The 15,000-nt window shown below is 46.3% G+C and overlaps 1 protein-coding gene across 1 annotated transcript in view; it reads right to left on the bottom strand.

Moving 5' to 3' along the window:
• The window catches only part of LOC139388131 (rho guanine nucleotide exchange factor TIAM1-like), a 182,737-nt gene that overhangs the window by 94,235 nt on the left and 73,502 nt on the right, over nucleotides 1-15,000 (bottom strand). The window contains exons 5-10 of the mRNA XM_071134712.1: nucleotides 13,689-13,899; nucleotides 13,556-13,596; nucleotides 12,603-12,825; nucleotides 7,820-7,992; nucleotides 6,085-6,309; nucleotides 786-971 (exon numbers count right to left, since the gene is read on the bottom strand). Coding sequence (XP_070990813.1) covers nucleotides 786-971; nucleotides 6,085-6,309; nucleotides 7,820-7,992; nucleotides 12,603-12,825; nucleotides 13,556-13,596; nucleotides 13,689-13,899 — 1,059 coding nt within the window. The remainder of the gene's footprint in view (nucleotides 1-785; nucleotides 972-6,084; nucleotides 6,310-7,819; nucleotides 7,993-12,602; nucleotides 12,826-13,555; nucleotides 13,597-13,688; nucleotides 13,900-15,000) is intronic.

The following is a 15,000-nucleotide window of genomic DNA, read 5'->3' as shown; positions in this document are numbered from 1 at the left end:
TTGAGGCTGGTTGGGAGGGTGGGAGGGTGGGAGGAACAGAGAGAGAGACAGTAAAGCCTGTGTGTGGGAAAGAGGCTGAGGGGGCGTGAGCCAGGCAATTGAAACACCAATCACAGCCTGTTAAAGAACAGCTTTAAAACCTCTCTCTCTCTCTATAGGTATTTCCCTGTTACAGGTTTGCCTCTCTCTACTTCCTTATATGGCTCCAGGTGTACAGCTACACAGGTAACAGGGTTTGTTATTAACATTCCGCTCATGATGTCACTCCAACATTGAACATTCTGTTGGAGCTCAGAGGAGCCTGTGTCCCAACATGGTCCCTTGTTCCCCTATGCATCGTGCTACTTTTAGCACAATGGGCCCTCGTCAAAAGTGCCAACGGGCAATAGGGTGGAATTTGGGACACTAACCAGGTGCTAAGCAGGTCCTGCTGGAGAGAGGTGCAGAGTGGCTAGCTATCAGCCACACCTCTAGCCAGAGGGGGAAATCGGCCTGGGTCATCATTCTTTTCTGTCATAGTAGTGAATGGACTTCCTGCAAAAACACAAGTCCTCTCTGGGATAATTGATTGGTGCCCTTGTGATTGATGGAGGGAGGACTTTGTGGTTTGGTGGGTTGGTTCTCTTCACTGTCAGTGTGTATGTTGATACTAAATGCTTGTCTGCGTCTCCATGCATGTGATCACCACGCGCGTGATTGTGTGTGTGTGTGTGTGTGTGTGTGTGTGTGTATGTGTGTGTGTGTGTTTGTGTGTGTGTGTGTGTGTGCTTCTGGTCCCCACTCACCAGTGCATGAAAGGAAGACACCGAGAAGATTCCCAGGCGTCCCATGGCCTGTTTGGTGGCTCTGGAGGCCACGGCTAGCAGGCGTTTAGGGTTGGGCAGCTCCCCTCCCTGCAGACTGGCCAGGTAACAACGACACCTGAACATGTCCAAGTGGAACTGCTCTAGATTCTGCTCCCACAGGAAGATCTGAGAGAGAGAGAGAGAGAGAGAGAGAGAGAGAGAGAGAGAGACACAGAGAGAGAGAGAGAGAGAGAGAGAGAGAGACAGAGAAAAAGAGAAAAAGAGACAGAGAGAGAGAGACAGAGGTAGAGAGAGAGAGAGAGAGAGGGAGAGAGAGACACAGAGAGAGAGAGAGAGAGAGAGAGAGAGAGAGACAGAGAGAGACAGAGAAAAAGAGACAGAGAGAGAGAGACAGAGGTAGAGAGAGAGAGAGAGAGAGAGAGAGAGAGAGAGAGAGAGAGAGAGAGAGAGAGAGAGAGAGGTAGAGAGAGAGACAGAGGTAGAGAGAGAGAGAGAGAGAGAGAGAGAGAGAGAGAGAGAGAGAGAGAGACAGAGGTAGAGAGAGAGACAGAGGTAGAGAGAGAGAGAGAGAGAGAGAGAGAGAGAGAGAGAGTGGGAGGCTGATTAGTATTGTTTGTATTACTCACTGAAGCTACATCAGCGTGACTACTGTTGAGGTTACAACAATTACAGGGCCTGTATCTAAAGACTTACACCCAATTGCGTATAAAAACACACTCTTCCTCCTGTTCACACACAGTGCCTGATTTTCCCACATCGCCAGACAGACTCATACTGAACTAAACTACAGGTAAACACTCATCAGCTGATTAAAAGGGATTGAGAGGCAACATGACACCTGCTACAGAGATCAAAGGTAATGACAGGGTTTTAACACTGAATCAAACTCTGTGGTGGGAAAACACACACACACACACACACACACACACACACACACACACACACACACTCCGAATCAGTCCCTTTGTTGTGGATGAGGATATTACATCCATTCATATCCACTGGGATTCCAGAGATAATTTAATATTTTATGAATATATAAATATATATAATATGTATTTCTACTTGGAGTGGGCCTACTTGGTGTGTGCCTACTTGGTGTGTGCCTACTTGGTGTGTGTCTACTTGGTGTGTGCCTACTTGGTGTGTGCCTACTAGGTATGAGCCTACTAGGTGTGGGGCTACTTGGTGTGGGTTTACTTGGAGTGGGCCTACTTGGTGTGGGCCTACTTGGAGTGGGCCTACTAGGTGTGTGCCTACTAGGTGTGAGCCTACTTGGTGTGGGTTTACTTGGAGTGGGCCTACTTGGTGTGGGCCTACTTGGTGTGGGTCTACTTGGTGTGGGTCTACTTGGTATGGGCCTACTAGGAGTGGACCTACTTGGTGTGGGCTTACTTGGTGTGGTTCTACTTGGAGTGGGCCTACTTGGAGTGGGCCTACTTGGTGTGGGTCTACTTGGTGTGGGTCTACTTGGTGTGGGCCTACTAGGAGTGGACCTACTTGGTGTGGGCCTACTTGGTGTGGGCCTACTTGGTGTGGGACTACTTGGTGTGGGTCTAATTGGTGTGGGACTACTTGGTGTGGGCCTACTTGGTGTGGGTTTACTTGGTGTGGGTCTACTTGGAGTGGGCCTACTTGGTGTGAGTCTACTTGGTGTGAGTCTACTTGGTGTGGGCCTACAATTCCACCCTCAAAATGTAAATCTGGAGAGAAACATAATGGGGGATGTATTCCAATCTGCTATAAACTGTACACTCTGTGAATGTTGTGGTAATATTCAATAAAACTTTAAATATACATTTGTCTAAATGTTCTGAGGAGCTCCAAGACAAGCTCAAATGTATATTGCTTGAACATCAATGGGGAAATGATGTCAGACCTTTAAACAGATATGATTTGAACATCATTAAAACAGAGGTACTTGGAAATTGAGAAACATTGTGCAACATTGAGCAAATGTTCTGTACAACCGTTGTGAATATCACAAGAACGCTCTTGCAACAGCCCAGACAACTCCCATAACTAAATAAACGTTTTGGAACCTTTTAAAGAGGTTCTGACAACATTAAGGAAATGTCCTGTGGGGAATGTCCTGTGGGAAATGTCCTGTGGGGGAATGTCCTGTGGGGAATGTCCTGTGGGGAATGTCCTGTGTGGGAATGTCCTGTGGGGAATGTCCTGTGGGGAATGTCCTGTGGGGAATGTCCTGTGGGGAATGTCCTGTGGGGAATGTCCTGTGGGGGAATGTCCTGTGGGGAATGTCCTGTGGGGAATGTCCTGTGGGGAATGTCCTGTGTGGGAATGTCCTGTGGGGACTGACCTGTGTGGGACTGACCTGTGGGGACTGTCCTGTGGGGAATGTCCTGTGGGGAATGTCCTGTGGGGAATGTCCTGTGTGGGAATGTCCTGTGGGGAATGTCCTGTGGGGAATGTCCTGTGGGGAATGTCCTGTGGGGAATGTCCTGTGGGGACTGACCTGTGGGGAATGTCCTGTGGGGAATGACCTGTGGGGAATGTCCTGTGGGGAATGTCCTGTGGGGAATGTCCTGTGGGGAATGTCCTGTGGGGAATGTCCTGTTGGGAATGTCTTGTGTGGGAATGAACTGTGGGGAATGTCCTGTGGGGAATGTCCTGTGGGGAATGTCCTGTGTGGGAATGTCCTGTGGGGAATGTCCTGTGGGGACTTACCTGTGTGGGACTGACCTGTGGGGACTGTCCTGTGTGGAATGTCCTGTGGGGAATGTCCTGTGGGGAATGTCCTGTGGGGAATGTCCTGTGGGGAATGTCCTGTGTGGGAATGTCCTGTGGGGAATGTCCTGTGGGGAATGTCCTGTGGGGAATGTCCTGTGTGGGAATGTCCTGTGTGGGAATGTCCTGTGGGGAATGTCCTGTGGGGACTGACCTGTGTGGGACTGACCTGTGGGGACTGTCCTTTGTGGAATGTCCTGTGGGGAATGTCCTGTGTGGGAATGTCCTGTTGGGAATGTCCTGTGGGGAATGTCCTGTGGGGAATGTCCTGTGGGGACTGACCTGTGGGGAATGTCCTGTGTGGGAATGTCCTGTGGGGACTGACCTGTGGGGAATGTCCTGTGGGGAATCTCCTGTGGGGAATGTCCTGTGGGGAATGTCCTGTGGGGAATGTCCTGTGGGGACTGACCTGTGGGGAATGTCCTGTGGGGAATGTCCTGTGTGGGAATGTCCTGTGGGGAATGTCCTGTGGGGAATGTCCTGTGGGGACTGACCTGTGGGGAATGTCCTGTGGGGAATGACCTGTGTGGGAATGTCCTGTGTGGGAATGTCCTGTGGGGACTGACCTGTGGGGAATGTCCTGCGGGGAATGTCCTGTGGGGAATGTCCTGTGGGGACTGACCTGTGTGGGACTGACCTGTGGGGACTGTCCTGTGTGGAATGTCCTGTGGGGAATGTCCTGTGTGGGAATGTCCTGTGTGGGAATGTCCTGTGGGGACTGACCTGTGGGGAATGTCCTGCGGGGAATGACCTGTGGGGGAATGTCCTGTGGGGAATGTCCTGTGGGGAATGTCCTGTGGGGAAAGACCTGTGTGGGAATGTCCTGTTTGGGAATGTCCTGTTGGGAATGTCCTGTGTGGGAATGTCCTGTGGGGAATGTCCTGTGTGGGAATGTCCTGTGTGGGAATGTCCTGTGGGGAATGTCCTGTGGGGAATGTCCTGTTCACTCTTGCTATAAACGTTGTATGAATGTTATCAAACCATGCACCATTAAGGATAATAGAAAGGCTTAAAATAAGGTCTGTGTTTGTTGCTGGCTTACCTTGATGTGACGTTTTCATAACCCTGTCAATCTCTCTACGACAATATGGCTTTTATCAATATATTCCCTGGGGATTTACCCCCTAAACAGGAAATGGTAATTAGCTGCTAATTTGGCTATCATAAAGAACTACAAATACCATGATGATCTGGACGAGACTGACGATTCTGTGTTCTGTCTTGTGCTTATAAAGGAACTCAATAACTTTTAGCAAAGGTCTCAGCTGGAGATAACGTGCAGGAGCTTGCTGGGATTTGTAGTTTTTGCAAGATGTCTATTTTGACAGTAATTAACATTTTCGAATCTGAGAGAGTAAAAAGAGCCGAATATATTGATAAAAGTCAACTTGTCGTAGAGAGATTTACACGGTCATGAAAACATCACGCCAGGTTAAGCCTGCAAAAAACACAACCCTTATTTAAAGTGTTTCTAAAAATCCCCTAAGGGGGAAATATTAACGGTGGAAAAACACAGAATTGTCCATTTAAAGAAACGTAGCCAATTGAATAATTGCTACATTTAGCTAACATTAGCTAGTTCATCCAGAGATTCCTACCTTTGCCTTGATTCGGCAGTCTCGTCCAGATCATCATGGTATTTGTAGTTCTTTATGATAGCCACATTAGCAGCTAGTTAGTATTACATGTTTGGGGAGGGGGTAAATACAGGTGAATATATAGATAAAAGTCACCTAGTCCTAGAGAGATTTACACGGTGATCAAAACATCACGTTAGGGTAAAGCCTACACGAAAATCATGGAATTTGTAGTTCTTTATGATAGCCACATTAGCAGCTAATTAGTATTACATGTTTTGGGGAGGGGGTAAATACAGATGGAATTTGTAGTTCTTTATGATAAATGTCCTTGTTCGACCGCTAGGTTTTATGGGTATTATGACACCTCCATTGTGGGGCTAAATGTCAGCACCACTCGATAGTTTTAGTGTTTTGAGAACCAATCTCTTGTCATATCCCCCCAAAATATTCCTAGAACCTAAAGAAAATGTCTAAGGAACTTTTAAAGAACGTACAAATATGTTCTGTGAATGTTCTTGTAATGTCGGGGCCAAATAGAAATATTGCGGAATTTCCTTCATGTTCTTTAAAGATTCCCAACATGTTTCATTTAGGTTGATGGAACAGTCTGGTGGAAATATTGTGGAGACATTACAAAAGATATGTTCCCAAAACCAGAAAACTGTCCTGCTGTGTGTGTGTGTGTGTGTGTGTGTGTGTGTGTGTGTGTGTGTGTGTGTGTGTGTGTTCAATAAGAAGACATTCACATACGTGTGCGAATTAGGGATAACCCTCAGGCGGTTTCACTCAAAGCAACTCCAGAATTTTACACACTTATGCAAGAGATTGTAGAGCTGGTTCCAAACGGTCTTCCCCCCCTACCCTTGTCTCCCTAATCTTTATCCCTTCTCTCCCTCCCTCCCTCCCTCCCTCCCTCCCTCCCTCCCTCCCTCCCTCCCTCCCTCCCTCACCTGTTCCAGAATAGTCTTTCTCTTCTTGTTATCTGTCACTGCAGACAGCTGCATATCTCCCATCTTCTTCATCTTCTCGTCCATGTCTATCTTCTGCTCCAGTTTCCTGATCTCTGTCCTTAGCAATCTCACCGTATCCTCCCGGTGATGTTGCCTAGCAACGGCAGCCGCACACGCCGAGTGGATCGCCGTGATCCAATTCTCCAGTTCCGTCTGGCCCGACGTCTGGGGCAGAGGGGGGAAGGATTTTAGTGTGACACATCATATGTGGATGATGTATAAGGGGGGGAAACATTAAGGTGTTACACTGGATGTGTGTCTCTGTCATCTAGTTCTCGAGTTCTATCTGGCCCAACACCTGGGGGAGGGAGCAGAGGGGAAGGGTTTTAGTGTGACACATCATATGGGTAAGGGAGGGGGGGGGGGGGGGTAGATCAGTTAAGACCACAGAATGATTGAAGGGGAAATTATTTTGGTGTGACACCTCAGGGACAGTGGAGAACAGAATGCACAGTGGGTTTCAATAGGGAAAGATTTTAGTGTGACACCTCAGGGACAATGGAGGACAGAATGCACAGTGGGTTTCAATGGGGAAAGATTTTAGTGTGACACCTCAGGGACAATGGAGGACAGAATGCACAGTGGGTTTCAATGGGGAAGGATTTTAGTGTGACACCTCAGGGACAATGGAGAACAGAATGCACAGTGGGTTTCAATAGGGAAAGATTTTAGTGTGACACCTCAGGGACAATGGAGGACAGAATGCACAGTGGGTTTCAATGGGGAAGGATTTTAGTGTGACACCTCAGGGACAATGGAGAACAGAATGCACAGTGGGTTTCAATAGGGAAGGATTTTAGTGTGACACCTCATGGACAATGGAGGACAACATAAGGATGTCACACACAACATGGGTTGACAATATGTGTCGCCTGACACAGGAAAGACATTTCAAAGACTCCCGATACCAGACTAAATGGCCCCAGTCTCTATTGTCGTCAGACTGGCATAAAATATCACGATCAATTACTTTCTTATTATCAATTCATCATGTCATGTATTTTCTGGGTTACTGAATGTCATTGTCTGACAGCAAGCGTAATGATCAAATTACCAACGTAGACATTTCAGTATATTTGAATATATTTCAACAACGGGCACGGTGGTCTTTGGTAAAGGGATTAGTGGCACTGTGTGTCATGATATGACCTTTATACATGTCAACCATAACCACAATGACACATGACAGCTAGCTCTGATACAAGGAAATGTCAAACACACACGCTAACGCTGACGAACAGAATGCACAGTGGGTTTCAATAGGGAAGGATTTTAGTGTGACACCTCAGGGACAATGGAGGACAGAATGCACAGTGGGTTTCAATAGGGAAGGATTTTAGTGTGACACCTCAGGGACAATGGAGGACAGAATGCACAGTGGGTTTCAATAGGGAAGGATTTTAGTGTGACACCTCAGGGACAATGGAGGACAGAATGCACAGTGGGTTTCAATAGGGAAGGATTTTAGTGTGACACCTCAGAGACAATGGAGGACAGAATGCACAGTGGGTTTCAATAGGGAAGGATTTTAGTGTGACACCTCAGGGACCATAACCACAATGACACATGACAGCTAGCTCTGATACAAGGAAATGTCAAACACACACACACACGCTAACGCTGACGCAGGCACGCGTAACCCCCCCCCCCCCCACCCCCTCACCACCTCTGCTACCTGGAAGAGAAATGCATCCCCTAGAGAGTTGCTGAGGCAGAAGACAAAGTCCTTCTTGGGGTGTTCAGGTACGGCCTGAAGGATACTGTACTCAGCCCACACCGCGTGTTTAGGAACGCTATGATGGTCGATCCCCGACCGCCCGTCAGTCTCGTACAGGAACAGAGTGCATCCTGGGATATGGGAGAGGGGGGAGGTAGGAAAAATGTTAGATGTTTTATACTAAGGTTATACATGACATCATGTTTCCTGAGAGGAAACACCAACTGAGATGTTTCATTTTAACTGAGATGTTTTATTTTAACTGAGATGTTTAATTTAACTGAGATGTTTTATTTTAACTGAGATGTTTCATTTAACTGAGATGTTTTATTTTAACTGAGATGTTTTATTTTAACTGAGATGTTTTATTTTAACTGAGATGTTTTATTTCACTGAGATGTTTTATTTTAACTGAGATGTTTTATTTTAACTGAGATGTTTAATTTCAGACACAGTCTCAACTACATCTCAACCTAGTAGACAGCACAGGCTCTGGTTTGGCAGGGAAACACTTTTAAACCTTCCGATTCGGGCTGAAATGGAACCCTATCCACTATATTTTTTATTTATTGTTTATTTCACCTTTATTTAGCCAGGTAAGCTAGTTGAGAACAAGTTCTCATTTGCAATTGCGACCTGGCCAAGATAAAGCATAGGAGTGTGAACAGACAACAACACAGAGTTACACATGGAATAAACAAAACATACAGTCAATAACACAGTAGAACAAAAGAAAACAAAAAGTCTATATACAGTGAGTGCAAATGAGGTAAGTTAAGGAAATAAATAGACTATGGTGGCGAAGTAATTACAATATAGCAATTAAACACTGGAATGGGAGATCGGCAGAAGATAAATGTGCAGGTAGAGATACTGGGGTGCAAAGGAGCAAAATAAATTAAATAAATAAGAGTATGGGGATGAGGTAGGTAGAGAGATGGGCTGTTTACAGATGGGCTATGTACAGGTGCAGTGATCTGTGAGCTGCTCTGACAGATGGTTCTTAAAGCTAGTGAGGGAGATACGAGTCTCCAGCTTCAGTGATTTTTGCAGTTCGTTCCAGTCAGTGGCAGCAGAGAACTGGAAGGAAAGGCGACCAAAGGAGGAATTGGTTTTGAGGGTGACCAGTGAGATATACCTACTGGAGCTTGTGCTACGAGTGGGTGATGCAATGGTGACCAGTGAGCTGAGATAAGGCGGGGCTAGCAGAGACTTGTAGGTAACCTGTAGCCAGTGGGTTTGGCGACGAGTATGAAGCGAGGGCCAACCAACGAGAGCGTACAGGTCGCAGTGGTGGGTAGTACTTTACACCAGAGCCCTATGGCACCCTATTCCCTATATAGTGCACTACTTTAGACCAGAGCCCTATGGCACCCTATTCCCTATATAGTACACTATTTTAGACCAGAACCTATAGTAGAGTATTGTATTGTGTCTTTAGCAGAGGAGGGGAGAGACAGGGATGTTAACAGAGGAAGAGAGAGACAGGGATGTTAACAGAGGAGAGAGACAGGGATGTTAGCAGAAGAAGAGAGAGACAGGGATGTTAGCAGAGCAGAGAGACAGGGATGTTAACAGAGGAGAGAGACAGGGATGTTAGCAGAGGAGAGAGACAGGGATGTTAACAGAGGAGAGAGACAGGGATGTTAGCAGAGGAGAGAGACAGGGATGTTAACAGAGGAGAGAGACAGGGATGTTAACAGAGGAGAGAGACAGGGATGTTAGCAGAGGAGAGAGACAGGGATGTTAGCAGAGGAGAGAGACAGGGATGTTAACAGAGGAGAGAAAAGAGACAGGGATGTTAACAGAGGAGGAGAGAGACAGGGATGTTAGCAGAGGAGAGAGACAGGGATGTTAACAGAGGAGAGACACAGGGATGTTAGCAGAGGAGAGACACAGGGATGTTAACAGAGGAGAGACACAGGGATGTTAGCAGAGGAGAGAGACAGGGATGTTAGCAGAGGAGAGAGACAGGGATGTTAGCAGAGGAGAGAGACAGGGATGTTAACAGAGGAGAGAGACAGGGATGTTAACAGAGGAGCGAGACAGGGATGTTAGCAGAGGAGAGAGACAGGGATGTTAACAGAGGAGAGAGACAGGGATGTTAGCAGAGGAGAGAGACAGGGATGTTAGTAGAGGATAGAGACATGGATGTTAACAGAGGAGGGGAGAGACAGGGATGTTAACAGAGGAGTTATTTTATCTCCTCTGTTCTGTTGGATCTCAAGTGGTTATGATTCAATCATGGTGTTAAATTACAATTATTGAATAGAGGAGACAGACAGACAGACAGACAGACAGACAGACAGACAGACAGACAGACAGACAGACAGACAGACAGGTGACAGGAAAGGAAATCTAAGGTAAGGGTTAGGGTTAAGGTTAAGGTTAGGGTTAAGGTAAGGGTTAGGGTTAAGGTTAAGGTTAGGGTTAAGGTAAGGGTTAGGGTTAAGGTTAGGGTTAGGGTTAAGGTAAGGGTTAGGGTTAAGGTTAGGGTTAGGGTTAGTAGATAGTTAGTTGAAAGGTTACTGGTATGTAGAGCTTCTACAGATGAACTATCCAAACAAAGTGTTACCCCTGATTACTTAGTGATGATTGGTTCATTTACTTAGTGATGATTGGTTCAATTACTTAGTGATGATTGGTTCATTCATTTGATGAGCTGCATCTCATATTGGAATAAATTGCTAAAACACTGATTGACATTTAAGAAGGATATTTAACTAAAAAAGGCAAAAAAACAATTTTTTACATTTATTTAACCAGTTAAGAACAAACTCTTATTTACAATGACGGCCTAGGAACAGTGGGTTAACTGGTCTAGGAACAGTGGGTTAACTGGTCTAGGAACAGTGGGTTAACTGGTCTAGGAACAGTGGGTTAACTGGTCTAGGAACAGTGGGTTAACTGGTCTAGGAACAGTGGGTTAACTGGCCTAGGAACAGTGGGTTAACTGGTCTAGGAACAGTGGGTTAACTGGTCTAGGAACAGTGGGTTAACTGGTCTAGGAACAGTGGGTTAACTGGTCTAGGAACAGTGGGTTAACTGGTCTAGGAACAGTGGGTAAACTGGTCTAGGAACAGTGGGTAAACTGGTCTAGGAACAGTGGGTAAACTGGTCTAGGAACAGTGGGTTAACTGGTCTAGGAACAGTGGGTTAACTGGTCTAGGAACAGTGGGTTAACTGGTCTAGGAACAGTGGGTTAACTGGTCTAGGAACAGTGGGTAAACTGGTCTAGGAACAGTGGGTAAACTGGTCTAGGAACAGTAGGTTAACTGGTCTAGGAACAGTGGGTTAACTGGTCTAGGAACAGTGGGTTAACTGGTCTAGGAACAGTGGGTTAACTGGTCTAGGAACAGTGGGTTAACTGGTCTAGGAACAGTGGGTTAACTGGTCTAGGAACAGTGGGTTAACTGGTCTAGGAACAGTGGGTTAACTGGTCTAGGAACAGTGGGTTAACTGGTCTAGGAACAGTGGGTAAACTGGTCTAGGAACAGTGGGTAAACTGGTCTAGGAACAGTGGGTAAACTGGTCTAGGAACAGTGGGTTAACTGGTCTAGGAACAGTGGGTTAACTGGTCTAGGAACAGTGGGTTAACTGGTCTAGGAACAGTGGGTTAACTGGTCTAGGAACAGTGGGTAAACTGGTCTAGGAACAGTGGGTAAACTGGTCTAGGAACAGTAGGTTAACTGGTCTAGGAACAGTGGGTTAACTGGTCTAGGAACAGTGGGTTAACTGGTCTAGGAACAGTGGGTTAACTGGTCTAGGAACAGTGGGTTAACTGGTCTAGGAACAGTGGGTTAACTGGTCTAGGAACAGTGGGTTAACTGGCCTAGGAACAGTGGGTTAACTGGTCTAGGAACAGTGGGTTAACTGGTCTAGGAACAGTGGGTTAACTGGCCTAGGAACAGTGGGTTAACTGGTCTAGGAACAGTGGGTTAACTGGTCTAGGAACAGTGGGTTAACTGGCCTAGGAACAGTGGGTTAACTGGTCTAGGAACAGTGGGTTAACTGGTCTAGGAACAGTGGGTTAACTGGTCTAGGAACAGTGGGTTAACTGGTCTAGGAACAGTGGGTTAACTGGTCTAGGAACAGTGGGTTAACTGGTCTAGGAACAGTGGGTTAACTGGTCTAGGAACAGTGGGTTAACTGGTTTAGGAACAGTGGGTAAACTGGCCTAGGAACAGTGGGTTAACTGGTCTAGGAACAGTGGGTAAACTGGTCTAGGAACAGTGGGTTAACTGGTCTAGGAACAGTGGGTTAACTGGTCTAGGAACAGTGGGTTAACTGGCCTAGGAACAGTGGGTTAACTGGTCTAGGAACAGTGGGTAAACTGGTCTAGGAACAGTGGGTTAACTGGTCTAGGAACAGTAGGTTAACTGGTCTAGGAACAGTGGGTTAACTGTTCTAGGAACAGTGGGTTAACTGGTCTAGGAACAGTGGGTTAACTGGCCTAGGAACAGTGGGTTAACTGTTCTAGGAACAGTGGGTTAACTGGTTTAGGAACAGTGGGTTAACTGGCCTAGGAACAGTGGGTTAACTGGTCTAGGAACAGTGGGTTAACTGGTTTAGGAACAGTGGGTTAACTGCCTGTTCAGGAGCAGAACGACAGATTTGTACCTTGTCAGCTCGGGGATTTAAACTTGCAACCTTTCGGTTACTAGTCCAGCTCTCTAACCACTAGGCTACGCTGTCGCCAATAATGAGTTTGTTGTGAGATGTGTGTGAGTCGACCCCGTACCTTTGAGACAAACCCAGTAATGTTTCCACTTCCTCTTGGTGGCTGGCTCCACCTTCTTGTTCTTCTTGTGAACCAGGAAGTTCTTCACTGCCAGAGCTCCCGCCTTCCTCACCGTGCCCTGCGCACAGCAGCCAATGAGAGCGTCTGATGGGTAAGCCGTGCTTAGTGTGCCGCTGCTACGCTCGTCACTCTCAGCTGAGCACGCCTCCTCCGCACAGTCACGCTCTCGACGAGTCTACAGACAGAGAGACAGAGAGAGAGACAGAGACACACAGAGAGAGAGAGAGAGAGAGAGACAGAGAGAGAGAGAGAGAGAGAAACAGAGAGAGAGAGACAGAGAGAGAGACAGAGAGAGAGAGAGAGAGAGAGATAGAGAGAGAGAGACAGAGAGAGAGAGAGAGAGACAGAGAGAGAGAGAGAGAGACAGAGAGAGAGAGAGAGAGAGAGAGAGAGAGACAGAGAGAGAGAGAGGGACAGAGAGAGAGACAGAGAGAGAGAGAGAGAGAGACAGACAGAGAGAGAGACAGAGAGAGAAAGAGAGAGACAGAGAGACAGAGAGAGAGAGAGAGAGAGAGAGAGACAGAGAGAGAGAGACAGAGAGAGAGAGAGAGAGAGAGAGACATAGAGAGAGAGGTTTGATGACAAACAGACAGACAGACAGACAGACAGAATAAACCACCTACTTTAGTCTGTTTAATCTTAAAATAATCTAAATTTAAATGTAAAGTTTTAAAACAGAATCAATCTGATCTCAATTTAAAGTTTTAAAACAAAATCAAACTATATATCAATTTAAATGCGAAGTTTAAACAGTTTAACAGTCAAATTCTACTGTGAAGACTGAGTTCTGAATGAATGAGTTCTGTTGAATGATCAATTAGAAGGATGGCACAGAGTTGTTAACAGTGAAGCATCATATCATCATATCATATCAGGGAGAGACAGATTCATACCCAGTGTTGATTCTCAAAGTCCTGATGGAAGTTCTCATACATTCCCCATCCTCCTTTTCTCCCCCTCCTCCTCCTCCTCCTCTTCCTCCTCCCTCTCCTCCTCTTCCTCCTCCTCCTTCTCCCTCTCCTCTTCCTCCTCCTCCCTCTCCTCCTCCACTGCTGCTCCCGCTGTCACTCCCGTTAAACGCGCTGCTCCCGGCAGCAGAGTAGACGGAGAACGAGGCCGACATGGCCTTACAGCGCCGCCGTGACCCCGGCCCCACTTCCCCGTCCGTCTCCGTGGCAACCCCGTCAATGCCGCTATCGCCGTACTCACTGCCCTCTCCCAGCACGCCCGATATGTCCTGGAGAGACAGAGAGAGAGAGGTACACAGGTTACGTCCCAACTTTTCAACTCCTTCCTCCCAAAAGTGTGCACTTGTTCACTTCCCTTCATGGATTTGAAAGGAAAAGACTGGTGTCATGAATCGATAGAATGGTCGCCTCGATAATCTAGTTGACGTCACTAAAGTTCTGCTTCTAATTTCCCGACATATTGTTGGCTATTCGTCTATGATATAAACATCAGACTAAATATAGTGCTTCTCATGTGTATATACAGTACCAGTCAAAAGTTTGGACACACCTCCTCATTCAAGGGTTTTTCATTATTGTTACTATTTTCTACATTGTAGAATAATAATAGTGAAGACATCAACACCATGAAATAACACATATGGAATCATGTAGTAACCAAAAAAAATTGTGAAACAAATCAAACTGTATTTAATATTTTTGTCTCGCCTGCTCCTGCTCTCTCTCTCTGGTGCTCGAGGGTGCCAGGCTGCCCATCATTACGCACACCTGTCACCATCATTACACACACCTGTCACCATCATTACACACACCTGTCACCATCATTAAGCACAGCTGTCACCATCATTACACACACCTGTCACCATCATTACTCACACCTGTTACCATCATTACTCACACCTGTTACCATCATTACGCACACCTGTTACCATCATGACTCATTACTCACACCTGTTACCATCATTACTCACACCTGTTACCATCATTACTCACACCTGTTACCACCTGTCACCATCATTACGCACACTTGCTACCATCATTACTCACACCTGTTACCACCTGTCACCATCATTACTCACACCTGTTATCATCATTACTCATTACTCACACCTGTTACCATCATTACTCACACATGTCACCATCATTACTCATACCTGTTATCATCATTACTCATTACTCACACCTGCTACCATCATTACTCACACCTGTCACCATCATTACTCACACCTATTACCATCATTACTCACACCTGTTATCATCATTACTCATTGCTCACACCTGTTACCATCATTACTCACACATGTCACCATCATTACTCATACCTGTTACCATCATTACCCATTACTCACACCTGTTGCCATCATTACTCA

This window comes from Oncorhynchus clarkii, chromosome 29, assembly GCF_045791955.1.
Source record: "Oncorhynchus clarkii lewisi isolate Uvic-CL-2024 chromosome 29, UVic_Ocla_1.0, whole genome shotgun sequence".
Classification (NCBI taxonomy): domain Eukaryota; kingdom Metazoa; phylum Chordata; class Actinopteri; order Salmoniformes; family Salmonidae; genus Oncorhynchus; species Oncorhynchus clarkii.
The sequence above is the reverse complement of the archived record's forward strand: the minus strand, read 5'-3'. Positions and strand labels throughout refer to the sequence as shown.